General features: G+C 45.2%; 1 protein-coding gene and 1 long non-coding RNA gene across 2 annotated transcripts; one reads left to right on the forward strand and one right to left on the reverse strand.

Annotated features, from left to right (window-relative positions):
* Positions 1 to 785: 785 nt before the first annotated feature.
* Positions 786 to 23056, reverse strand: ACOT12 (acyl-CoA thioesterase 12). Its single transcript, XM_033086453.2, has 15 exons — positions 22922 to 23056; positions 20701 to 20770; positions 18201 to 18261; positions 17635 to 17736; positions 15543 to 15675; positions 12278 to 12428; positions 9581 to 9700; positions 8855 to 9005; positions 7844 to 7899; positions 7436 to 7496; positions 6153 to 6236; positions 4280 to 4413; positions 3229 to 3357; positions 2178 to 2304; positions 786 to 1459 (listed from the first exon to the last, which is right to left on the reverse strand). Exons 1-15 carry the CDS (start codon positions 23028 to 23030, stop codon positions 1325 to 1327), a joined length of 1623 nt encoding a protein of 540 aa, XP_032942344.1. The 5' UTR covers positions 23031 to 23056; the 3' UTR covers positions 786 to 1324.
* A 1723-nt stretch (positions 23057 to 24779) lies between these two features.
* Positions 24780 to 26938, forward strand: LOC117011168. Its single transcript, XR_004420884.1, has 3 exons — positions 24780 to 24965; positions 25071 to 25254; positions 25933 to 26938. It is a non-coding gene; the product is annotated as an uncharacterized LOC117011168 (long non-coding RNA).
* The last annotated feature ends 641 nt before the right edge of the window (positions 26939 to 27579 follow it).

The following is a 27579-nucleotide window of genomic DNA, read 5'->3' on the forward strand; positions in this document are numbered from 1 at the left end:
TGTTGAGTTTGTATTAATCAAGAGTGCACTTTTAAATGGGGAAGAGAGTGGATGTGACTGAAACCAAGGATTAATTACGGAGTTTTAATTAACTATTGGATAAAAGCTCAAAAGCTGTCAGTTTAACATGGACATTTTGGCAACAGACATTTATCCCAGCTTAAGAAGCATTTCCCTTTCTACTCTGTGAATTAAGGAGGGGCTGATCTCCAGCTCCTGCTGAGCGACCTGAGCTGTAATTGCTGGACCAAGCCACTCTGGTGTTTCACAGAAGTGTTGGGACAGCACCTGCAGAAGGTAAATCCGTTAACGAGCAGCGCCTGTGTGCAGAGCCGACATTAGGGGTCTCTCTTCACCCGCGCTGGGATCTCGGGAGCAGCCCAGGGCTGCTCTGCCATCACCTGCGCACGGCAGGAGCTGCACCGAGCCCCGCGGTGGTTCCCTGCTCCGGAGGGGGCTGCCCGTGCTCCAACAGCCACAAACCAGGGGACACCGCAGAGGTGACACCGCCGGGGCTCCCCTCACCCAGGTCCTCACCAGGTTCTGAGCTCTCTCCTGGCGCTGAACAGATCTTGAGCTCAAACAGGAGCAGCAGTCACAGCACTCACCCCAGCAGCGCCCCTGGAGCCGTCCCTTCCCGGGGATGTGCTCGCTGGTCAGGAGTGCATCCAGGAGGTGCTGTTGTGTGTTTGCTCTGCAGCTGGCACAGGCTGGAGCCCACAGCACTGCAGGGCAGCCTTCTGCACCCCCAAAATACTGGAGTGAAGTCCGTGGTGAGCCTGTAGCCTCAGGAACAATAATTTATTGGGAGTCACAGACAAATGGACTAAAGCACAGATGTTAGCACACACTAATTGACATGGGCTGAAATCAGTTTATAAATAATGGGTGTGCAAGGACCTGCACGGCCAGGTTAGAGCGCTGGCAAAGCTACTTGGTAGCACTGGTTTCTGCAGGTTACAAGGATTTCAGAACTGCCTGGATGCCGCTCTGTTCAGTGTAGCATTAAAACAGTGCAGTAGTCTTATGAACTGCAGCTCTACTGAGCCAAGTTCTGCCTCCATTTATATAAAATTCATTAATGCAATCTGAAGCAGAATCTGTTCCTTAATCTTTTTTAAATTAAAGATTGAATTTAGAGCCTAAGGCCTAAGCTTGGTTTGATAGAAAATGCTGGTACCAGGTATTTTCAGGCTGAAGCCCAATACTGACTGCATGATCTGAAGCAAATAACCTACAGAAGAATGATCGACACTCTTGCAGGAATTTAAACCAGAACTGCTTGATAATCTTCAGATGTCCCTTCAGAAATCTGTTTTTAACTTCAGCACTCGCTGTCTTTCAGCTCTAAGAACTTTATACATTCCAAAGCAGTGTCTTCAATGGATTTTGATGAGCCAGTAAGATTTGCAGCTAAGTAAGGCATAACTCCTGATGTCACTTGATTGAAGTAACACACCTGTTTGAACAAAAGTAAATGAAACAAAAAGCCTATGGATTGCAAGTTAGCCATATTTTTGCAGAGCCTGGATGAGTACCACAGTTTTTATGGATGTGAACAGAAGCACACAGTGCTTCTGAAACTGAAGGCAGTAATTTTGCAAAAAGCATTTGCCTTTTTTACAGCACTCCAGTGATCTGGGTGTCCTCGCTGCTCTCAGATCCTCCAGCATCTGCAGGTAAACGTACAGAGCAGTGCAAGAAACACTGTGTATAACATGTTCAAGACATGTGCTTTGTGAACAAAGCTGCTGCCTGAAAAAAGGAACTGCAGCCACCAAGAGCTGCTGAAAGTTTTCAGAAATGTGTTTTCTTAAATGGAAAAGTTTCAGCCCTCCCTTGGCGTGGGTCCAGAGATGGGAATCAGATTGTTGTGATTCCTGGCATATCAAAGTTCAAGTGAGGAATTTAATTTGAACTAATTCCACCACCAGAGACCAGCACATCCTCTATTTTAGGACTCAGTGAATGACCCTGGAGGGGCAGGGCAGTGCTCGGTTTAGAGCTCATTTTTAACAGATTGGCCAAAGTTGGGCTGGACAGACTCCACGCACCCAGGATGAACTCTTTTTTTTTTGGGAGGCACTTTGCTGTTCCCTTTGCAGCCTGTCAGCTGAGGTGAGGTGACAGCAGGGGCACAGGGCAGGGGCACAGCTGGGCCCTGCGGGGACACTCACGGTGCAGGAGCTGCTGCTGCTGCTGTAGATCTGGAACCCAGCACAGAGGATTTCACTCCTGCAGAACTCCGGGCTCGGGGGCATCGCCTTGAGGGTCACCGACCTCACAGCCACCGTGTAGGGCTCCCTGTAGGGCAGGGACCAGCGTCACACCCTTCCTCTTGTCAGAAATGCTCAGGGAAGTGACCACAAGATGCCATTTCCACAGGAGGGCAGGGGAGCTCGGGTGTGTTCAACCATCTCAGTGAGGCTCAGCACAGACTGCAGTCCAGGAGACCTCCCCAGCAGCCAGAGAACAATTCCCCACCTTTCCTTTTTAATTCACCCTGCTCTCCTCAGCCCACAGCATCAGGGAGCAGCCTTTATCCAGAGGGCTGGACACAGTAAAGGAATCCAAACTCTTTCAATCCCCTCACGGAGGGGGAAACCAGCACAGTACTGAATGGTGCCTTTTATGCTAACTTGAAGAATTACTGAATGTGAGAAATAGATTAAAGAAGGGTAAGATACACCAAAAGGTTCCATTTGCCCACGTTTCACTATGTAGGAACAAGAGGAAATCTAATAAAAAACAATAAAACTTTTAAAAGCAGGGTATGTTAAACTGATGAGTGACTTGGCAGAATTTATTGATACAATAAATGTGTGAGGATTCCAGCACTTCCTTGACTAAGTAAAAACTCTGTAATTACATGGAATGGGAGTACAAAGTCACTTCAAACAAACAAAAAACTCCCAGCTAGGTGCCTCACCCACTGACAGTCTCTCTGGGACATGATTTTTTCCCCACTTGCCCATTTGAAATTCTGGCCTCCCAAAGAGTCACTATCAAAGAATCCATACTGAACCATGCTAAAAATTTGTGATGATCTGGATTTAATTCATTGCACCTTCACACTGCAATGCAAATCAGGCATCAACAAAGGAATGTCACTCCTTAGAAAGTAAAATGCCATCCTGTCACCTGGTGACAGATCACTCACAGGACTCCAGACTGTGGCCAGGAAAGTCTGGAGTTAAAATCCAGAGATAAAATCTGAGCTGTACTCACTGTGGCCTGCAGGGCTGCCTTTGGGACACCAGCACCACGAAGTCCCTGGGCTGGTGGCCTGTCATGGGGGCAGATGTGACGTGGTAGATTTTCTCCTCTTCGCTCACAGCCTGCAGGATCTCGCACGTCCTGTGAATGCATTTAACACACACACACTTAACAGCAGCTCCTTCAACAAACTCAGGGCAAACGGGCTCCATCCTGACACTGAACCTTGGATTTTCATGTTCCAGCAGCAAGGCAGAGAAACTGAGAGATGGAGGTTTTCTGCAGCACCTCATCAGCAGAACTTTGTTAGGTTTCGTTTGTTACAAGCTGTAAATTCAGTAGAGTTTGCTGATTTTCAAATATCCCTGAAGTTCCACTTCCACCCTCTGGTAAAAATCATTCACAATGGAATAACTAACTGAAAATGCTTCAAATCAAGTTAGTATAATTTCAATTTGACTGTCTGTAATGACTGCTCTACACCATACAAGATACATAAAAAACCTCAAAGACTTTTCAGAGCCATTCCAAAACTGGTTTCCAATCATACAGACTTTCAAACATGTTATCTTTCTGAAAATAAGCATTTTGAAGGACCTAATTTCTTGATTTCTTGCTTTGACTGTACAGTGAAACTGACCATCAGTGTCCCCAACAGCACAAATGTGAAGGAATCCAGGTCTTCCCTTAATTTTCAAAGCTAGCATGCAGAATGTATCCCCCTCAGTTCTTACTTTTCTCTTTTTTTTACCTGTTTGGGGGTTTTGTCACTTTTAACATACCCATGTCTAGCACTGGAAATGTGCTCATTTAAGAAAGAGTGTCCTGCCCCTCTCTTTTGACAGACCACTCTGCGTTTTGGAACCAGGCTAAGCACAAACCAAAGTTTTTACTTCTACAGTGAAAAAAAAGCAAAACCCATACTTTGACTAATGAACATTTGATGTTCAAAAATTCCTACAACACTTTTTTCCTAAGGTGCCAGCACACATCAGAAGTGTCTGTGCCAGAGCAGAGGAGTGGCCAGGGGGGCTCAGAACCCCAGGGAGGGGCAGGGGCTCACTGGAAGTGTCTGTCCCAGCGCTGGCGGAGGCTGAAGTCGGACAAGAGGGAGAAGGCAACGTGGGACGGGACCTTCACCTGCATCTCCACCTTGAATGACAGCACAGCACCCTCCTCGTGGGTCCAGATTTTTACCTGGCAAAAACAAAGAAAAGACAGCATGTATTAAAAACAAGGAGTGATTACTGTGAACATTTAGATGCATAAATGTTACGTATTTGGGAGCAGAGCAGATTTTCTCAGGGGTTCCTGGGAAATCAGCCACACTTTGGCATAGCCCTCCTGCCCTTAGAGCAGCCCAGCACTTCCCTTTCCAAATTATCTTCCTTTTTCTCCCTTACTCTCCTCTGTGAAGCAGAGCACCCAGAAGTAATGATACTGTGAACAAGTACTTAAAATCATAGTTTTGCATTTCTTGTCCCACACCTGTACTATCTTACCTTGATTATTTGGGGTCTATTTCTACTCACAGGCCTAAATCCCAACACAGAGAATTCAAAAGGAATAACCTGTAAGTATCAATGCACATGCAGAAGAAGGTTTGGCACCTCCCACAAACCCCTTACCATGGAAGAAGATGGGTTACAGCAGAATGTTTAGAGTTAGAGGGTTTTATTCTCAAATTCACATGCTTTATTGCTTCTCAAATCCTGAGAAGTTTAACAGATTTTTATTTTCAAGAGATGCAAAATTCCTAAGGTTCATCATCACTGCTGAGGTTTTGTTTGGTTTGTTTGGTGGCTTTTTTGTTGCATCACAAATGAACAACTTTTTGGTTATGCTGCATTTCTGCAACAGCACCAATTTTGTATTTCTCTGGATTGGATTCTCTCCTCTGTCTTGGAAGGGGAAATAAACCCCAATGTAATCCAGCAAGCACCTTGCTGAAGTAAAGTTTGGTGTAAAATTAAATGCTTAAGAGCTTTAAAAACCATCTACAGGAGGTCTGCATCAGTATTCCTCTAAGGCACAGAACAGAAATCACTTTGTTCTGGAAGTGTTCTAGACTTGAGAAATCACAAGACAAAGCAGAGGGTGCAGCTGTCAAAACACCTCTGCTAAGTGAACGTTGGCAAGGCTGGATTATCTCTACAGGCTTTCAGCTCTTGTGGTTTTGTGTCAAAGACATCAGAGTGCAATTTTTTACCTTCAAAAACTGTCAGTCAGCTTGGGGTCATTCCAGTTGCAGGGAGAAGGGAACAGAGTCGTTCCCCCTTGTGCTGTCCCTCTCCAGACTTCTTGGAATCCCCCTTTAGGTACTGGGAGGTGCTCCAAGATCTCCCCAAAGCCTTCTCTTCTCCAGGATGAACAACCCCAGCTGTTCTCTCTGCCTGAATCCCCATGCTGGTTCCAGCTTGCCTTTCCCAACACCAGAGTTGTCTGCTCTTTATTTGGCACAGCAGGGTTTACTGAGTGTCTTTAAACCACTGGGACAACCTACACATGGCACTGGAAGTTTTGCCATCGCTGGAATTCCTTATGATTTGTATCTGCTCTTACTCAAATATCTTGCTGTCTATCACTCAGCGATGTTTCACAGCCTGTGATGCTCAGGAGGTGAGACTAAAACACTGCAAAAGTCTTTTATTGTCCCAAAACACCTCTGGATTGACATGATCCTGAAGTAAACTGTTGGTCACTCCCCACATTTCAGAAACCCAGGCTTGGCAGATGCCTGATGTCTGGAAAACATGCACTGCAACAGGATTAACACCACGTTTTCCCTTGACTTTCTTCTGCTTTTCCTAGCAGCATCTTCCTCTGCTAGAACTGGTTTACACAAGTTTCCTCACTGATTTTGGGTCTGTAACACCATTTCATGAACAGGGAGATGCTTTGCTTTCGGATTTCTGTGATTTCTTCTCTGCACTTACATTATCCAGAGTCTTGGTTATGTCCCACCCCGGTTTTCTTGCCAGGTGTGTCAGTGCAGCTATGTTGCTGTAACTCAAATACGCCTGAAACACAAGACACACGTCTGAAAACGGAGGGGTAAAGGCACACATTTTACTGAACACTGCAGAAATGAGCTGTTCTTTTTCCTATCATTATGCTTCAACTGGAAACAAATGTTTATTTTCCTTATAAGTGAGCACACACTCCAGTGGCTTCCTGATGCACTCAATGGCTGTTGGCAAAACAATCTTAATTAAAGGACAACAAAACACTATTTTCAGCTTTTCCAGTTATAAAGCTGTGAAGAAAAGCTTTGACCACCAGGGAGACAATACAGATAACCTCTCAGAGCACTGAATTAATGGTTTTGTCCATCTTCCTCTTAAGTAATTAGAATCTACTCGAAAATTAACCTCTTATTTGCCACCAAGCTGGGTCTATTTTGGCAATTGCTTTACACAGCACACAAAGTGCAAATATATCCAATCTTTTTGCTTGGCTACAGTGGATTGATTTCTCCCTGAACCACTCCATAAGGAGAATACAGCCTTAGAGTAATGACAGGTTTTGATTTCATAGGAAATAAATCCTAATCAAGCCATTTTTATCGTTGTGTGCATATTTACACTAATTGTTCTGCAGAAGGAAAACAAAAAGCTGCTTCAGCCACAAAAACTGGACGCTGAAACAACATTTAGCTTATCTATAAATCCACCTAAATTCAGGTTCAACACCATTCACCAGACACAGGCACAGTCAAGGGTTCATCATGTCCAAGGAAGAGACACCTGGTGCAGGGAATCTGGGAATGAACATGATTTCAGCTCTCTATCCACAGAAACAAAGTCTGTGCCATTCCCATGTTCATCTCCCTGTGGCTATCTCTCCCCCACACTATTAGCACTTACTAAATGGTTTCCTCACTGCAATTTTTGAGACATTCCAAAACCTCAGACCACTTCCTCTGCAGGAGAATTCAGCTTTTTTAACAGCTGAGGGATAAATCTGCAGGAGACCTGAAGGCACCACTTGTATATATCAGTTTTAAAGACATTTTTTCATCCTTTGTATTGAACTTAGTCTTGCATCAGTAGTGAATCTTATACTCTCTCTTTTTGGAAGAGAAATTTCACTGTGTTACACATTCCTCACGATTACCACAACACTTCAGAGGGTCCACCTGCACTGGCAGGGCCTGAGCAGCTGTTCCACACACCCCAAAAGGTGCACAGATACAGCTTTTTATGCACCTACAGATTACCTGGTTGCTTGTCTCCCAGGCATCAGAGGGCTTGTCTCCTTTAGCAGACAGCATGCATTTTCTAAAACATAATTAAAAAGAGACACTGTAGCATAAATTGGTTCTTTACATGCCTGTGTATGCCAGGAAAAATCACTTTCTGTAGGCTTAAGTGTCTTCTAAATACAGGTACTTTATCAATTTTTGGTTTGCAATTTCTGAGAAATGCAGTGAAACAAAATAACCTCCAGAGCAAAATAATTTTGAGACAAGTAGCCTCTAATAATTCCAGTGCCACTGAAACAAAATTATTTGTAAATGTAAGCCATATAAGAGTCATATATATGCCAGGGAGAGTTCAATTACTTTATTTAGAGGATGATAAAATTAATTTTTCAAAATCAGGATCTGCCAGTGGCCCGGCTGTACCTGGTGAGCCGAATCCTCCTCCGGGCAATGGCTCCATGGTACCTCCTCACACCATCCTGCAGGAAAAGTGAACCAGAGAGCAACACACCTCATTATTTTAGAACAAAAAAGACAACTAAAAATTATTTATTACAGATGGGCAAAGGCCAGAGCAGTAATACAAGCAAATAAAGAATAATACTTTGTGCAATGGCCTTTCCACAGGGTAACCCAAGTAAACTGCTGGTTTATTGTATGCCTACCACATGAACTGTTAACCCAATTTATCATCATCTGGTGTTCAAAGAACAAAGGAAAATTTTGTTTTTCAACATTAATTTCTCCTCTTGGGACAGCCTGCAATGGGCAGTAGTGAAATTTACTGCCCCAGTGAGGATGTAAGACACCTTGATCCATTTGTCTAGGTCCCATCCTATAAAAAACAAGGTCCCTGATGTTAAAACATAATTTCATTTCTGCCAACACTGTCTCTCTAAAATTGTTGTAACTGGAGCAGGAAGATTAGTGAGAGGTGTCACCACAGCAAATAATTCAACAATAGCATTCAAAGTGCTTCAAGTGGTTTCATGAACCACTTTCAGGGAAACACAAACTGAGATCTCCATGTCAAAGGAGCTGAAAAGCCCACCCACATCATGGCATTTGATTCACACAGACTTCTTTATTCACTCAATTTCTCATCTTTGTTAAGAGTTTATGAAAATAGCTCTTCATGGAATACTTTTAAATTTCATCTACAGCCAGTGGAAGTTGCTCAAGACAAGTGGAAAAACCTCCAAACACATCAGCTTCTTCTTCTCTGCCCATCAAGCATAGAATCTCTAGTCATGAGGACCCTCCACCGAGCCTCTCAGTTTTGGAAAACTAAAGCTAACAATAACAAACCCTTCACTCGAGGGCAAACATTCCATTTGCAGCTTTCCTCTCCTGCAAGAAGATGCACTGCAGTGCCCTGCTTGGTCCTTGCTTCCCCAGGAAGGCTGTGGGGAGCACCCCGCCCTGAGAGCTCACCTGTGTCGTGGGCTTCACCCTGGGGAAGGTGAGCAGCTCCCCTTGGTCATTCACAGCACTGAAAATGAGGAATGCACTGTTGATGTGCCGTGGCTGGTCCTTGATCCACTCCTCGCAGTTGTAAGCCTCAACACGGACACCAACCTCCACGCTGAAAGGGAAGTTTAAATAAATTACTGAACTGCTGCAGGTGATGCAGAAGCAGCCCTGAGACGTGCTGGAAAGGACTGCAGTGCCTCCAGACTCCAAAACCTTCTGTAGCATAGCTAATCAATTACTCAGTCTGGACAGACACACTTATGATATGCAATCAACAATGGCAGTAGCTAAATAGCATTAAAAAAATGAGCAATAAATAGAACCCAGATCTGTCAACAAACACCAAGATGGGGAGGTCCTGGCAAGAAGCTGGCATCCTCTGAAGAATCAGATCTTTGGGAGCAACTCAGCCCTTGAAAAGCCTTAAATTTCAGAGGAATATTTATTGTCTTCATTTGTGGGAGTGGGATTTGGTGACAAATGATGTTTAAACTGAAAGTCAGAGAATATTTTGTTAAAAAACTTCCACTGATAAAAGTGGAACAAAGAAAAGGCACATACAGGCAGTTACAGATATAGATTCATCCCTGAAAGTCACACCTGAGAAATAATTAATTCAGCAGTGGAAATCCTACTGATGAAGCCTGAAGCACAGAGTGCAGGGAGACAAGAGGTGAGGAGCTTTACCTGTTGTGAAAAGTGTTGTTGACAATGGCATTGAAGACCAGGCGGTCGCCCACGAAGGAGGGCCCCCAGAATTTGAACATGTTGACTGACTTCAGGATGGGGTGTGAACGACACAGGCGGCTGAAACAGAGAGAGAGAGAGAGAGAGCAAATCACACAGTTGTGCTGAAAGCACAGCCACTACAGAAACAGGGTTTGTAGGACCTGCAAGGTCACTAAATTACATGGATCTACCCCAGGGTAGCATGTTCAGCTCCAAGAGCATGTAACTCGAGCTTCAGCCATCCTAATACCACTTGTGTCATGCTGTTTCATTTCCAACACGTTTTACAAACACCAATTAATCCTCACTGCTTGAGACTGCCCTCTCTTAAAGCCAGACCATGAATCCCTTACCTACAGAGCAACCACTCACCTCCCAGTTTCATTAATTTCTGTAGGGCTGCATGGGGAGCAGGCTCCTGGGCAGTGCAAAAATGCCAGACCTTAAAGCCTTTAAACAATTATAGAAACCTGAGCAGAAAGGCCAAGCACCAGGGACAGTGTCCCAGTAATGCCATGTCAGTTTATCTAGTCTTAAAATTAGTACTTTTTTCTTGTTTTTAGATGATCTCTGCTAGTGTGATGTGAAATGAGAATAAAAATAACCCTCACGTGGCCACCAGATGAAGTCTGTTGAAATAGAATCTCTCATTTCCAAGCTCTCTGGAGCAGGCAGAAATCAGGATTCTTCATCAGCTCTGCATGCAGCCAAAGCCCCTCACTCTCTGCTGGGATGTGTGTGCATCACGGGAAGAGGGGACAATACACAACACATGCCACTTATTTTTAGCCTCTGAAGCAACACATGTGCACATCTAGGATAGACTGTTCCATGGTGAAATTGTCTAAATGTGAAAACACAATTTTGTACCACTTCTAGCTTCTAACTCAACTGCACTTTGAAAACTAATGTACCAGTATTGTTAAATGCACACAATTACCTGCAGCTAATTAACTGACTGGTACATCTCCTCAACAGTCTAACACATTGGAATTACTTTGTAATTAAATTAAAATAATCTGCTCCTCTGATTTAAAATGCTAAGCGTTGATTTTATTTACAATGTTCACTCTAAAGATGCAAACACAATAAGGATGTGGAGAGGAATAGACCAGAAATCAGGCTTCAATATTTATTTCTTCCTGGAAAAGTACACCCTGAGTGCTTTTATTGTAAGGAGTAAGTAAGTATACATCAACTTCAAGCTAATATCACTAATATTCAAATGGTTTTTTTGCTATCTGCAAGATTTCCATGTATTGTCCAGCCAAAAAAAAAGGTGGTGGGGAGGTGAGAAGGAGAGTGAGTAACCTTTAAAATGCCTGTAGAAATTTATTTTCCCAGGGCTATCCCTCCTCTTCCATTCGTCCATCACAGCCTGTGGCCACAGAAACTCTTCCCTGGCACCTTCAAAGGTGAGGTCTAACTCTGAGTGGCCTCACAAAAGGTTCACAGGGAGAGTAGTTACTTCTCAAGCAAAAACTGCAACATCTCTGTTTTCAACCAGCCTCTGACACCAACTATTACTCCTGAAATTTTCAACGTGAGTAATCATGTTTGACAGTAATTAGTTCAAAGACAACTTGCTCAATACTCCATTAGCTGATGTTCTTCTTTTTTAAAATCTAAATGTGTCTCACACTAGGTAAAACTTATCAGATGAAAACAAGTAAATATTCTGAGTCATGGCACCAATCTGCAACAGTCCCTTCAAGCCACTGGAATTGCACACAGGGGTAAGGTCAGTGCACTCTGACGTTACTAAAACAAGTTGTTTATCCAACCCCTACAGAAAATCTGTTGTTATCAGTACAACCACTGGCTACAAATCAAAACCATATGAATAATGAATGGAGAAGTCATTCAATTATTAAAGATAAAAAGGGAGAACATATCTAACGTCCCAGCAGTGAATTAGGTCACTCAGAATGCAAGCAGAATTCAGACTGAAACTTGAGTGTTGCTTACAAAGGAGCTTTGTACAGTGTCCAGGAACAGGAAGGGAGACAAACAACAGTCTGACTCCAGGGAAGAAGAATTAAATGATTATGTGCAGCATCACAAAACATACTTTGTTCTTTTTACCTGAAGATCCCCAAGCTCTTTAAACTGCTAAAATTGTTGCAAACCATAGGATGTGCAACTCACAGGCACTGAAAGGTCAAGCAACTTGCTGAGGGTTATGCACACACCAACAAACAGAACCTGTTTATGTGGATCCTTTTTCTCTGACTTATTTTTCCTCATGAATATCTGCAGACTAAGTTCTAGAAGGCTGTTCATTCTTGGATGTCACTCGATACGGGGTCAGTATTGGTTTTATCCTGATTCAACAACTAGCATTGTTTTTAAAACATTAAACCAAGCAGGTTTCTGTTCCTGTATCCAATGTTGACTTTCTGCAAAGATTCCCAGGAAGGTAACACAGCCTCTTTTGCCTTAGGGTCTGTATGTGTGACAGAATAATGTCTCAGTGGCATGGCATGCTGTGGGAGATGTACCACATAAATAGTTCAAAGGCCTCCTGTAATGTGAGCAGGAAGAAAAGTCACAATATATTCTGTATTCTCCATAAAATAAATGTCTGTGAGACTTTTACCATTAAAAGCACATCCATTTAGTACCACATGCAGAGACAATGCTGTAGGAAAGTACCTTGCTGAAATGCTTGCCACTGTCTGCATCCAAGCCATGATCTGGCCACCAAAAGTGTTTCCATGATGGTTTGCATGAGGAGGCAGGACAAGCTCAGTGCTCTGTACGTGAGTGTGCTCAGTGGAAACTGCATCTTTCTCTTCACAAGTATCTGAAACACAGCACCAAGGTATCAATGAAAAACGCTTTCAATGAAAAACACGCACAGTGAAGCGAGCAGCTTGCTTCAGACGGTGAAAAGAATAAAAACAGAAAGGCACAGAAGAGCCTTGTGGTTTGCAGGGGAAGCAATAAGAGGCTGAACACTTGCTCTGTTCTCCCAGGAACTGCTGCTGCTGCCAGCCCTCAGTGCATTCTGTGTCAGGGGAAGTTGCTGTCCTGGGACAGGAGCAGTTCCTGTGTCCCTGTGTCCCTGTGTCCCTGTGTCAGGAGCAGTCCCTGTGTCCCTGTGTCCCTGTGTCCCTGTGTCCCTGTGAGGGGCAGTCCCTGTGTCCCTGTGTCCCTGTGTCCCTGTGTCAGGAGCAGTCCCTGTGTCCCTGTGTCCCTGTGTCCCTGTGTCCCTGTGAGGGGCAGTCCCTGTGTCCCTGTGTCCCTGTGTCCCTATGTCCCTGTGTCCCTGTGTCAGGAGCAGTCCCTGTGTCCCTGTGTCCCTGTGTCCCTGTGTCCCTGTGTCCCTGTGTCAGGAGCAGTCCCTGTGTCCCTGTGTCAGGGACAGTTCCTGTGTCCCTGTGTCCCTGTGTCAGGGGCAGTCCCTGTGTCCCTGTGTCCCTGTCCCTGTGTCCCTGTGTCAGGAGCAGTTCCTGTGTCCCTGTGTCCCTGTCAGGGGCAGTTCCTGTGTCCCTGTGTCCCTGTCCCTGTGTCCCTGTGTCCCTGTGTCCCTGTGTCAGGGGCAGTTCCTGTCCCTGTGTCCCTGTGAGGGGCAGTTCCTGTGTCCCTGTGTCCCTGTCAGGGGCAGTTCCTGTGTCCCTGTGTCCCTGTGTCCCTGTGTCCCTGTCAGGGGCAGTTTCTGTGTCCCTGTATCCCTGTGTCAGGGGCAGTCCCTGTGTCCCTGTCCCTGTGTCTCTGTGTCCCTGTCAGGGGCAGTCCCTGTGTCCCTGTGTCCCTGTGTCTCTGTGTCCCTGTCAGGGGCAGTTCCTGTGTCCCTGTGTCCCTGTGCCAGGGGCAGTTCCTGTGTCTCTGCGTCCCTGTCCCTGTGTCCCTGTGTCCCTGTGTCCCTGTGTCTCTGTGTCCCTGTCAGGGGCAGTTCCTGTGTCCCTGTGTCCCTGTGCCAGGGGCAGTTCCTGTGTCTCTGCGTCCCTGTCCCTGTGTCCCTGTGTCCCTGTGTCCCTGTGTCAGGGGCAATTCCTGTGTCCCTGTGTCCCTGTGTCAGGGGCAGTTCCTGTGTTCCTGTGTCCCTGTGTCCCTGTCAGGGGCAGTTCCTGTGTCCCTGTGTCCCTGTGCCAGGGGCAGTTCCTGTGTCTCTGTGTCCCTGTCCCTGTGTCCCTGTGTCCCTGTCAGGGGCAGTTCCTGTGTCCCTGTGTCCCTGTGTCAGGGGCAGTTCCTGTGTTCCTGTGTTCCTGTGTCCCTGTGTCCCTGTCAGGGGCAGTTCCTGTGTTCCTGTGTTCCTGTGTTCCTGTGTCCCTGTGTCCCTGTGTCCCTGTCCCTGTGTCCCTGTCAGGGGCAGTTTCTGTGTCACTGTGTCCCTCTGTCAGGGGCAGTTCCAGCTGGGCAGCAGCAGCCCAAGCCCCATCGTGTGCTGTTCAGGCTGTTCAGGCTGTTCAGGCTGTTCAGGGCTGCCAGCACAGCCCCATCAGGAGCTGTCAGTGCAGCTCAGCACCAACTCAAATGTCTGTCAAAGATTCTGCACTGTGTGTGATGGGCACCTGCACAGATGTGCTTAATTCAGCTTAGAGGACACAATTATTTAATCTTGTCACAAAGTTTGTGACTGCCTGAAACAACACCAAACAAATGAGACAAACTGGACCAGTGACCACCTTGTGTTACCTGAGCATTTCTGATGTCACTTCCAAGTGTTTAGCCACACATCCTCACTCCAATCTCAATTATTTTCAGTGATGGTGCACAGCAAAAGATTTAGGCATGAGATTACGTCAAGTAATTTTAAAAGTGGCAATCTGTGCTAGGTGCTGCTTGACCTGAATGGTACTTTTGACTTATGCCATAATTAACTAACTTTGTGATTATGTAAGTGTGGAAACATATGACTAACTTGTACTTTGGACCCACTTAAGGCGCTCTCTAAGATCCACTCGTTAAATAAACCTCACTTTCAGGGTACAATTTGTACATATGCTGCCACCCAGCAGCCTTTACACACAATGTTCTCTCCTCTCTTCTCCCACTCTGCTTGTTCTGTCTCCTTAAGGAGGTGAGTTAGTGCCACAATAATATCCTTCAAAGAAGTTTCCAGGAAAGGCAGTGGAGACAAAACCCATCGACCTCTGATTTGTCACTCAGGTTATTAAACTGTACCCTGTGGGACAGTTGCCATGAAGACAAATGGCTTATTTTCTTGTACCAAACTGACTCTTCAGCTCTATGAAGTCTCACTAAATCGTTAAGGCTAGATCTTTGTAACAGGTTTAATCTCTCCTCAGTAAAACCACATAATGCCTGTTATTTATACATGGAGCTACAGCTCAGATTTTCCAAATACCAGCATATTTTCTTAACTGCTCTGAGTAATTTCTTTTGTGTGGGAACACAACAACTTTACAGCACAACTTTCTTTAAGAACAGAAATTACTACCATTAATAAAGAAGAACCTGGTTTTTTTGCTCAGTTTTTCTAACTTTTTTACCTGTTTTGACCTCCATGTAATGAAACTTCTGCTTGTTGGGAATCATCTCGGGGCATAAAAACACAGCTCTTTGCTTTCTGGCAGAGTGATGGCCATAAGTCTGAGTGAATTTCATGCTTCTGTCTACATCATAAGTGGTGCCACAGAAGTTTACTGCTGTAATGCAGAGTTCTGTGTGACCTGTGAATCCTCACACACAGAACCTGCATGAGGATCTGCATTTCACATCTATATAATGCATGTATTGGCCTGCAACCCTGCATCTTTAAATGTGGAATTTCCGAGAGACAAGGAAATACCACTCTATTGGAATAACTGCCTAACACACCTCTAGCTCCTCTAACCACAGAGTTTTCTACCTGACACCACAACCCCAGGGAGATGTTCTGTCTGCTTCCTTCCTTCCTCCCTTCCAGCAGCCTGTAAGTGTTTCCACTTTCTGTGCTGAGTACAGAAATCACCTTCCTTATTGCTCTCCTGCATGAGCTTCTGAAAAACCTGGACATAGCCCAGACGGATTCTTCTCCTCTCAATAGCCAGGCTGTGCTCCAGGTGGTCTTCTGCAGACAGCAGCTCCACAGGCTTCAGCTCCACCTGTGCAAACCGAGAGGAAAACAACACAACAGCTCTGAATTTCACAAAGTCCTAACAAAGTGCACTTTGAACTTATAATAGCATCAGCATTTTCCACAACTTTCTGCTATCAGGTGTCCAGGATGACAAGTTTATTAATACTACAAGCACAGAGTCTAAAGCTCAAGAGATTCTGCATTATCCCTTCAGAATCATTTAGTAAAACTCAATGACAAACTGCTTTCAGCTTTTAAATACAAACATCCACAAGAGCACACACTGCTCATTAAAAAAAATGAACATAAGGACAATTCTCATTTAAGAAAAAATAAATAAAAAGACAGGGAAAGATGAACTTAATACGAAGGTTTGAAGGTTTGAGGATAGAATTTTTGAACCAGAAAAATAATTCTGTTGCACTGGTCAGTGGTGTCAGTGCAAAATACTGTGTATGTCAGTTCAATGTCAAATTGTATCCAAACCTGTACTAGCTTAAGAAAATTACTACATTTGGATAATTACAGCACAGGTGTCACTGAACAATCACTTGTCAGATTTGTCTGGAAGGCCTAGCCTCAGAAATGTTAAAATAATGCACCAAGCAGCACAGACACATTCAGCATTTTGTGTCTTGCAGTGCTGCCACTGATGTTTCTCCAATTTTAACTCTTCCCTCTAACCCTCTTGCAGATTCTTGCCTCCTTTCCTGTCCTTTTCAAGAGCTTCCTAGATTTTCACAGATAGCCTAGTTTAAAAATTAAGATGGTGGGTATACTGAGATTCTCTCTGTACAACTTTAGAAACAGTTGTTCAGAAAAGTGAATTTGAAAAAATAATATTCTCCAATGTCTCCGAGACTTTAGTTTGTGATGGAATTTGAACTGAGCTCTTAAACTCCCTCTGTCTTAAGCCTAATCTTAGTTAATCATCACCAATTTAATCCTGAATTAATCTCCCCAGAAATCTGGGCAAAAGGTAAACAGGTTGATGTTATGAGTATGATATCAAACAAGCAATTCTTTGATACTATTTTAGTGCTGTGAGGGTAGCAATTTAGCCATTAGCCTTTCAGAGACCAGAGCTGGGCTTCAGTTTTAGTAAAACTGCTCCAGCCTGGTTCTTCTCCAAACAGAGAGAGAAAGCAGCAGTGACTGGGTGTATTAACTGCAGATGGGATGACTCTGCCAGTCTCCAGTGGATGTTTAGCAGCCAGATGTGCTGTCATTAACACACTCAGAGACACAGGAAAGTCAGATCCACCATGCTAGTCGCAATCAAGAAAGGATTTCACATGCAAAGGAGTTTATTAAGAGAGTCTGAGGAGTGTTTGGCCTTCAGGAAAACTCTGAAAGGACTGTGCCAGACAGGCACAATGATGTGAAGGCCAATGGCACCGTGACTGATTCCCAAACACCTCCAGAGAGCCAAACACAGGGGAGAAGAAACAGCCCTGGCGTGAAAACTAATCAACATAAATGGCTTCCAATTTAGGTTGGAAGGGAGCTTAAAAATAATGTATTCTGTCTGAACAACCTCCCCAAGAGGGGAAGTGAAGGATAAAAATCCCCACTCTGCAATCAACTTGTGAAGAGAGACTCACAAGGATCTCTCTTTGACTGCTTGCCTTTGCCAATGCTGTGGCCCTCACAGAGACCCCACATCTATAATGAACAAAAGGAAATAAAAATAAAAATAAAAATAAAAATATAGTAGTAATAATAATAATAATAATAATAATAATAATAATAATAATAATAATAACAACAATAACAACAATAACAACAACAACAACAACAACAACAACCTAACCATTTCATAGCAGCAAACTGGAAAAAAAAAATCCAAAAGTGTGTCTTTAAAAGTCTGGACTTTTTCCTGTCACTGATCAGAAAAAACTGTGTTTCTGCTGTGTTTCACAAGTGGAAAAGTTGGGTTATTGCACAGTCACTCCAAGCTTAGAAGAGAACAGGATAAAAATACCTTTCCAGCACCAACTGGTTTGGCCACATATGTTGCATATGCCACACTCACAATCTTTTCAGCATTGGTGAAAACATCTTGTACTGTCACCTTGATGCCAACCTACAAGGAAGAAGGTGGTGGAGGAAGGAGACAAAAAAGGTGTTTACATCCTTGTCAACTGATGTGAGACAAAACAGTGCAGCTTTCATCAGTCCCTTACACCTAAAAGGGTAAAAGGTAAAAAACCTGCTCTAATCACTGACACATCTCTGGTCATCACAATAGTAACTCAGCTCTAAAAGGTTTTTAGTACAACAACTTTTATGTTTGCTTAGCATCACTTGCAGGGTAAAATTACAAAAACAGGAAAGACACTTAGATGTAATTTTATGGATATTTCCTTCCATTTACTTCTGTGGCATTTGGAGTCCCCCTCTGAGAATCAGTTTCATTAGGCAGTGTTATTGTTCAGGTATCTGCAAATATCTGCAACAAATAAATCTGGACCTGAGGCTGCTCCTCTGCTGTGCCCACCTCTGCTCTAATCCTCAAATATCTTCAGAAAAAGAGTGATGATCTCTTACCTCCATGCTGGTTTTGAATGCTCTGTTCACCTTTGCTCTGATGGCAATAATTTGTCCAACCCTGTTGAGAAGAGTAAGATGTTACAGCATGCAAACATGCAGCTTTATGAGGGCTTGAATCTGCCTCTCTGTGTACTCAAAAAAGCAGTGAAGAACATCTCATCAATCAGCCTGTGCACTGAAAATGCACTGAAAATGCACTGAAAAAGGTGCATTTTTTACTGTTTCAGAAAGAATTAGTGTTCCAAGTCTTGGAGTGCTTGTCCCTTCTGTGCTAACTGTGAAAACTACTCTTCTCCATTTACCTACATAAAAGATCCAAACAGAATTTTTACTTTGTTATCTAGTGTGATTTCATTGTATTATGTATTATTTTTATTATATTATTTTTATTACATAATTTATTTTATTATTTATTATCTTTTAAATTCTCTTTATTGTATCATCACAACAAATTTAAATGAGGAAATACTTTCATTCATCGTGGAATTCCTAAATGCTCCACGTTGATAACAGCAGCAAACCTTGTTCCCAAATCCCTCAAATCCCACCCTAAGCAGGGATAGGAGGGTGGAAGGAAGGCAGTTTGCCCTCAAGTTTTCCCACTGAGCAGGAAGAAAAAGGACACAATGTGCAGGGTGAGCCAGAGCCACAGCCAAAGTAGAAGAGTGTCAGGCCACTGCCTCCAGGGAATTCAAACTGAGCTGCAAATGCTGAAGAGCAAGCAAAGTGGAGCTAATTGCAGCCAAGACAGAAGTAAAATTTAACTCAGAGCACTTGGGCACCGACAAAACATTCTCAGCAAAGAATTTTGCACTGTTATTGCCCCAGTTTATTTAAAATATTATTATTATTATTATTATTATTACTACTACTACTACTACTACTACTACTACTAATAATAATAATAATAATAATAATAATTGCTTCCTAATTTAAATGAATGAAATTTTGGCATTTAAATTGCTTATTCCACTGCAGAACTAGAATGGGAAATAGGAAATGGGAAACCTGCTCCTCCACAGAACCTGACAGGAACAACAAACTACACAGCAATTTTCTCTGAACTTCTGTGCGTTACAAGAAAAGGAATAGGTTGTCATGGTATAAAACTAAGTTTTTAACCATATAGATTTGTCACAATTTCTGTTTACATCTCAGATTAAACAAGCACAGAGATTTAATCCTTGCAGAAGATTTAGTAACCTGGTTTAGGTAAATAAATCTTACAGTAAGTCACTTACTTAAAAAACATCTTATTAATTTACCAGAGAGAGCAGCAAGAACTCTTATATTTAAGCAAGATTAATTAAATCTGGCAAAAATTAGCAAATTGCACAGTAAACTACAAGAAGGATGACCTCACAGAGAAAAATTTCTCAAAAAAAGAAAATTCTTAAATGATTTCTTTCACAGTTACAAGATTTGTACCCGGAATTCTTGTTACAAATAGAACACTGGCGTTATAAGTGAAAGAAGATTTAGAAATATTTGGAAACAAATTTGGAAGGAAAAGTATTTTCATGGTATTCCAGCAGCTCTGTTCTGCTCTCAGGAAACAAGATAGAAAAGTGCTCTGAAGATACTAAGTCTGAACTGCTACACCTGAAAGGGAAACATTACTGTGATTAGTTGTCACAGACAGGAGGTTTTTTTGAAGGACAAAATAAAAAATATAGAGAAATTCCAGGCAGCACAAGCACTTCAATATTGTGAAACAGACCAAGAAATTATCTTTGGAGTTGCAGATTTGGTATGATCACGTTTCTCTTCTTTCTCACTGGCTCTAGTTCTTGCACTAATGGACACTGCTCTCACAGTCTGAAGTCTGAGTGGGTGCTTATTTTACACTCATGCCATGAACAGGTTTACACTGACAAATTAAGCTGTGCCTCTGGCAGCCAGTGTTGCTTTGTTCACAGCACAACTGCACGTGCACTGCTCTGTGCTGCCAGGTCTATCCCATCTGCTTTAGGAATAAAAGTCCTATTTCCTCTTACAGTGTCTTTTATCCCACTGAAAACCATGAAAATTGGTTAAAACAAGTTCAGTCCTGTTATCATGTAAACCCAGTTGATTCCGTGCTCAGTGAATGTAAAACTTTTTTTTCTAAAAGAGCTGAAAGAAAAAGATGTTAAGAAATGAAGCAAAAGAGAACTTGCAACAATAAAAACAGTAACAACAGTAAGTTTTATTGGTATGTATTGCTTATTTAACAGAGATAAGCAATGGCCTGCAGCCATTCACTGGAGCCAGAGAGCACCGGGCCATCAGTTTGTCACCAAGTCAAGGTAACAGCAATTGCCAAGTCAAGGTAACAGCATTTTATTTCTGCCCTCTGGAATGGATCTGCTCTCTGGGTGGGTCAGGCTATCACAGGGAGAAGAAAACAATTTTGAGACTTAGCTCTGGGACTGTCTCCGATTTTATAATGCCTGGGTTTTATCTCTGCCAAATAAGAATCTCCAGAAGGAGAACTGCTGTCAGCTGTTCTGTGTACCTGGCAGCCTCTTCAAACTGAATGTCGTCCATGGACGCTGTCACGCAGGACACCCCAGCATGTTTCTCAGCTTCAAAAGAGACACAGGGGCACACAGTTACCACTCTGCACCTGCAGGGAGCTGTTCACCTGCGGGATGGTGCCTGGCAGGCAGGGGCTGCACGCAGCAGATCCCGCTTCCTCCTGCGAGCACCATAACGCAGCTCTGCACTGCGCCCCTTGGGAAAAAAGAGAGGCTGGGTAAGATTAAAGCGAACATTTTTTATCATGGTTTTGTTGTAAAGGGTGGTCATAGCACAGAGATGAGAGTAGATGATCTCACTCAGTTTGAAAACCTCTAGCTGAGGTGTTTCCCTGTAAATGAGCATTCTGGTAAGAGAGCCCTAACGAGCATTCTGAAAGGCAGGAAGGGACACAAGGTGTTAGCAAGCTCACAGAAAGCTCATCATTCTCCCTCAAAACAGGATGTCATGAGCATCAGCTACGGCGATCCCATGGGGAAGTTTTATGTCAGTTAAGGATTCTGAGACATGAGAGAAAAACCTGCTTAGCACTAGCTTATCAGTGCAGTCACAACAGTGGACAGCAGCTAAGTACTTGTCCTTAGTGCTGCACCAAAAATGGAAGAATTAAATAAAAACAAAGACAAACAAGACTTTAAAAATTGAAAAACTGAATTCACCTGCTGTGAAATATTTTTACCCAAATTTGAACTGCTGTTCATCTCCCTGGGATGCATTGGGCTGTGAAAAAGAAGGCATGCTTTTTGTATTAATTATGAAAGCTAATCTGGAAAAGGTGAATATCTCATTTACTGTTAATATTTAATCACCTGATGGTTGAGGTTTTATAGCAAGTTAATATGATATATTATTTATTTGACCATAGCACCTAGAGCTTCCAGTCAAAAGGCAGAACTCCAGCGAACGAGGAGCTGTAAAAACACAGAGAACCTCTGCTCCAAAGTCCTGAGTGACAGAGGGAAGAGAGGGACCAGCAGGGAACCAGGAAAACAGCACTGCACAGCAGGCAGGAGTCCTCACTCCCAATTTCAGTGAGCATCACAACAGCAGCTCAGAGAAAGCAGAGATTTCATACCAACAGGTGAAGAGCTCCAATTGAAAACAGGAGGGTAAACCGCAAAAAGCACTGCTGAGGGTTAGAAACACCGAAGGAGCCACGGAACTCCGGCAGGAGCCTCCTTGGGGCTGCTGGTGCTTGCAGCTCGCTGCCAGGCTCCCCCTGTGCTTCCCCTGCCTCCTGCGCTCACAAATCACTTCCAGCGAGCGGGTTTGAGAAGCTTTCGAAGCCTTCAAAGCCGGGATACAGTCAGCCACGGAGCTGGGTGGATTTATGGTTATTCCACAGAATCCCAGAATAGTCAGAGCTGGAAGAGACCATTTAGCCCAATTCCCTCCCTGCCAAGGCAGTGACACTTTTCCTTCTTTTTTGGCACACGTGTGCCAATAAGTCTTAAATTAGTACCTTACTTCCTTCTCTTACTTATCTTTTCCCACCTCTTTTCTTCCCTTCTGCCGCTCCTTTTTAGAATTCTCCTCATCCCCACATTCCGTCGCCTCTCCCGTGCCATCTGACGCCTCGCCCTCGTGGTGTCTGCTCCTACCTGGACCCCAAATCTCCTGGAGCGGGTCCAGGGAAGGCTGCGGGACTGGAGCATCCTCCTCACTTGGGAGTTGGGTCTGCTGAGCCTCGGGAAGAGGTGGATGAGAGGGAACTGATCCATGTGTGCAAATATCCAAAGAGGGTGTCAGGGCACGGGGCAGGCTCTGCTCGGTCCTGACCAGCAATATATCCTGAGGCAAGGGGCAGAAAATCATGCCCAGGAATTTCCACTGAACATGGAGCTGTGTCAGGGCAGGTCCAGGCTGGAATTTGGGAGTTTCTTCCACCCAAAAGGGTCATGGGGCACTGCCAGAGCTCCAGGAGAGTTCGGACACCGCTCCCAGCGGGGATTGTTGGGGGATCTGTGTAGGGCCAGGGTTTGCACTGGGGGATCCCTGTGGGCTATTCTGTGATATTGTATGATTAAGAACTTCAGCGAGCACTGGATCAGAGTGCCCAGAGAGGGTGTGCAGCGGAGCTCAGCAGGGTCTGTCTCCTGTGCCCCGTGAGGACACCGAGAAGGGACAGGACGGCCACTGAGCCCCTTCCACCCCGCCCCACTCCCTGTGCCCCCTCTCTCCCTCCCCTCCGGCCGTACCTGCGAGGCAGGCGGCGGCGTCCATCCAGCGCAGCAGCGGCCCCGCGCCCAGCTCGCCGCGGGGCCCGGCGTGGGCCGGCAGCACGGCCTGGCTCATGCACACAGCCATGGCTCATGCACACAGCCATGGGCCAGGCTGCCCCTCAGCCCGCTGCCCCTCAGCCCGCTGCCCCTCAGCCTCAGGCGGGGCGGGAGCGGCCCGGGGCGGAGCGGCCTGCGCGGGCCGGGCTGAGGGACGGGCTGAGGGAGCGGGCTGCGGTGGGGAAGGGAGAATGGGATGGGGAAAGGAGATCGGGATGGGGAAAGGGAGCTCGGCATGAGGGCTTGGGATGAGGGGAAAGGGAACTCGGCATGAGGGGAAAGGGAGCTCGGGATGGGGAAAGGGAGCCCAGGGTGGGGAAGGAAGCCCGGCATGAGGGGAAAGGAGCTTGGGATGGGGAAAGGGAGCTCGGCATGAGGGCTTGGGATGAGGGGAAAGGGAGCTCGGCATGAGGGGAAAGGAGCCTGGGATGGGGAAAGGGAGCCCAGGGTGGGGAAGGAAGCCCGGCATGAGGGGAAAGGAGCTTGGGATGAGGGGAAAGGGAGCTCGGGATGAGGGGAAAGGGAGCTCGGGATGAGGGGAAAGGGAGCTCGGGATGAGGGAAAGGGAGCTCGGCATGAGGGCTTGGGATGAGGGGAAAGGGAGCTCGGGATGGGGAAAGGGAGCTTGGGATGGGGAAAGGGAGCTCGACATGAGGGGAAGGGAGCTCGGCATGAGGGGAAAGGGAGCTCGGGATGGGGAAAGGGAGCCTGGGATGAGGGAAAGGGAGCTCGGCATGAGGGGAAAGGGAGCTCGGGATGGGGAAAGGGAGCCTGGGATGAGGGGAAAGGGAACCCAGGATAAGGAAAGGGAGCCTGGGATGAGGGGAAGGGAGCTCGGGATGGGGAAAGGGAGCTCGGGATGAGGGGAACGGGCCTGGGATGGGGAAAGGGAGCTCGACATGAGGGGAAGGGAGCTCGGGATGAGGGGAAAGGGAGCCCAGGATAAGGAAAGGGAGCCTGGGATGAGGGGAAAGGGAGCCCAGGATAAGGAAAGGGAGCCTGGGATGAGGGGAAAGGAGCTTGGGATGGGGAAAGGGAGCTCGACATGAGGGGAAGGGAGCTCGGGATGGGGAAAGGGAGCTCGGGATGGGGAAAGGGAGCTCGGGATGAGGGGAAAGGAGCCTGGGATGGGGAAAGGGAGCTCGACATGAGGGGAAGGGAGCTCGGGATGGGGAAAGGGAGCTCGACATGAGGGGAAGGGAGCTCGGGATGAGGAAAGGAGCTTGAGATTGAGGGGAAAGGGAGCTCGGGATGGGGGGAACGGGCCTGGGATGAGGGGAAAGGGAGCCCCGGGATGAGGGGATGAAGGGAAAGGGATATTGGGATGAGGGGAAAGAGAACCCGGTCTGAGGGATTAAGGGAGGTTAGAAGCAAAGAGCGGGACAGGATTAAGGGGAAAGGAGGGCCCGGGATGAGGAGAAAGGGCGTGTGAGGATGCAAGGTGAGGTGCTGAGGGGAGTGTCTGGGGCTGAGGGAAAAGGGATGGGAGTAAGGCAGTGTTGGGGATGAGAGGCTGGGCTGCCAGTGCTGAGCGGAATCATGGAATGGTTTGTAAATCCCGTCCATTCCCACCCCATCCATGGCAGGGACACCTTCCCCTGTCCCCAGTGTCCAGCCTGGCCCTGGGCACTGCCAGGGATCCAGGGGCAGCCACAGCTGCTCTGGGCACCTGAGACAGGGAACAATTCCTGCCCAAAATCCCATCCTCACCTACCATCTCAGTTTGAACCATTCCCCCTTGTTCTGCCACTGCCTACCCTGGTACAAAGTTTCTCTCCAGCTCTCTTTAGAGCCTTTAGGTACTGGAGGGTGCTCCACGGTCTCTCTGCAGCCTTCCCCTCTCCAAGCTGAGCAGCTCCAGTGAGGGGGTGCTGGTTGTGTACAGGACACCATGGACTAGATGTTCCCTCCACTCCTGCCCCAGGACTCACCTCGCAGCTGGCACCAGCCACTGCTACGTTTGGTGTGCCCACTGTCACTGAAATGTCTCAAATCTGGTTTATTCCATAGCTCATGAAAATCTCATCTTTTCATTTTTATTTCTCTCGTGTTGTCACCACCTTGAGAGCCCAGCAGATGTGTCCAGGGCAGACGTGTTCCCATCTCCAGAGGCAGCAGAACCACTGGCACTTCCAGCATGGACATTTTGATTCCTCTGTGGCCACAGCCCTGCTCACATACTCCTGCAGGAGTCAACAGCTCCAGAGCTCACAGAGAACTCCTTCTCTGACCTCCTCCTTCTCACACGGCTGGTAAGCATGTTGCTGCTCTTGCACACTCTGAAAATACAAGTACTGCTGAGGAAGAGCAGGGCAATCGCTTCTGAGCTGTCAGCAGGGTCAAAGTTTTATTATTGACACAGATACAGTGTTATTACTACTGAAGGCTCAGCCAGCAGTGCCTGGGCTTGTGTTACTGCAGTGTAGCAGAGGGTATAAACCAGTAATGGTTTTCAGGAAAGAATGCAAAGTTTGTATTTGTCTATTACTGTTTTCTGTGTCCTTTCCTTGCAGCCTTTCCTCTTGTAGTCACTCTTCCAGAGAGGGCTTCCCGTGTTTCTCAGAGTTTATATCGTGAACACTTGTTCATTTAAACATTGTTACAGATCCAGCTTTAACCTATAACAGCCAGGAAAATTTGAATTTTAACCAAGGCGTGGTTTCTCAGTGCAGTCGGGGTTCTCTTCCCACACGGTCTGTTACTGTCACTGCACTGCTGCAGCACTATCTCTGTTTCTGTGCACATACTCTTTTTATCGAGCAACACCATGGCTGTACCATCTCACTTGTTACATTTCAGAAGATCCTGGCTCTGAAAATCAGCACATTGTGCTATTCTCTACATTTATTTTCGTTCTGTTGCTTCAGGGAAAAAAAAAAAAAAAGAAGAAAAAAAATTAACTGGTGTCTCCTTCTCTGGGCTCTGTAAAGGGAAAAGAAAACCAGCCTGTCATGGCAGTGAGAAACCTTGGCCTTGCTACCTGAGGAAAGTCTGTAAAAGGTTTGCATCGAGTGTTTTCTCCTTCTTTAGCTGCTCAATCCAGATGACAAAACCTCAAATTATCAGTTTCTCACATTGTGGATCCTAGATGCTAGAAGGTCTGTACACAGAACTGAGCATTTTCCTATAAAAACCCCTTAACTTACATTTTGCCTGCTTGGTCCAGTAATCAGCAAATTTGTTTTCAGGTTTACACTCAGGTATTCTGCAGGATAATGCTGTTTGCTGTTCTTCCACGGGTTCTGCCCCTCTGTTAAACACAGTGATGGGGAGAACTCTTTGCTGTGAGATGAGGAGCTACAAAGCCACGGGGGCAAAGTAAAATCGGAATTGCTCAGGTGTTGTGGGGAGAAAGAGAAGCAGCTGGAGCAAGGGAAAGCTGTAGTTCCAAAACCACACCTCTGAGCTGCTGGATGTCATCCAGGGGGTGTCCTCTGGGGAACAGGGATACAAATAAGCAGTGCCCAAGGCAGACACACCTGGGCAGTGCATCCAGGGAGCTCGGGTCTGAAATGAGCTTTCCCAAACGGTTATCTGCTGTCTCAAGCTGCATTTCCTCTGCCCTCCAGCTACAGGAGATAGGAGCTAAAGGAGCATAATGGACTGCGAAGGAACCGCTGAAGCTGACTCCTGCAGTTTCTAACACAGTCTCCGTTGGGCTCAAACAGTGTTTTACAGCTTTTGGTGCTCAGGTAATACCTGCCAAGTCGGTAACGTTCTCCTTTCACTGCTGAGAAAGAGCAATTAAACTGCTGGCCCCAGTTCAGAGAGATCTGTGCTTTTCTGTGGTTTCCCACTTGAAAAGTATTTCCTATGGCACAGCTACCACAGCACCTGTGGCATCACAGGTAGCTTTGTGGAAGCACCCTTGTGCATCTTTTCCAGTTAATAAACAACGAGCTCAGTCTTAGATGTGAATAAATCTGTAAAGTAAAGCCATTAGAGTTACCAAGAAGTGCTCTAAAACTTATTGTTTGGGAATGTTTAAAAATTTTAAAATTAAATTAGTATTAAATTAAATTATTATTTTATTGCAGTAAATCAACTGCAGCATAGAGCTGTGCATTTCTGTAGACAGCATACTTCTGTGTTCTAGAAACAAATGCATTACTGCCTGAAGTTATAAATATTTTTTGTATGCTTCTTTCATAACCCTAATTATTTATGGAAAAAAGGTGTTCGGTTGTGGGTTTTTCTTGGGACACCGCTTGTGAAAATACAACTACTTCTTGTAAAATGAAACTTTATTCTAAAATGTATCCAAAATTGCAAGACACAAGCACCATTAAACAGATAAATAGACATATATTTATGTACAGAGAGCATCAAAACACAAAACAATTGTTAATATAATTCTTATACCATTTTAATGAGTATCCATCAATAAAACTTTACAATTTAAAGGAGACTTTTCAGTTGCAAAACAGTTGTAAAATCATATGTATAAATTATGTTTACTACAATTCCAATAACAGAGGCAAAGTAAAATACAAAAATAATAATCAATACTGCAAATTCAAATACAAACCCCAAAAGTAATGCTGCACAGGTACGTATGTACACTGGATGAATTCATG

This window comes from Catharus ustulatus (assembly GCF_009819885.2).
Source record: "Catharus ustulatus isolate bCatUst1 chromosome Z unlocalized genomic scaffold, bCatUst1.pri.v2 scaffold_26_arrow_ctg1, whole genome shotgun sequence".
Lineage (NCBI taxonomy): Eukaryota > Metazoa > Chordata > Aves > Passeriformes > Turdidae > Catharus > Catharus ustulatus.

Coding starts and splice junctions, on each gene's coding strand:
- ACOT12 (XM_033086453.2), bottom strand. CDS start 23,030: ATGGCTGTGTGCATGAGCCAGGCCGTGCTGCCGGCCCACGCCGGGCCC. Junction 9,701..12,277: donor GTGGCAAGCATTTCAGCAAG/GTACTTTCCTAC, acceptor TCTCTGTTTCAG/CCGCCTGTGTCGTTCACACC. Junction 4,414..6,152: donor TAACCAAGACTCTGGATAAT/GTAAGTGCAGAG, acceptor TGTTTTTGCCAG/GTAAAAATCTGGACCCACGA.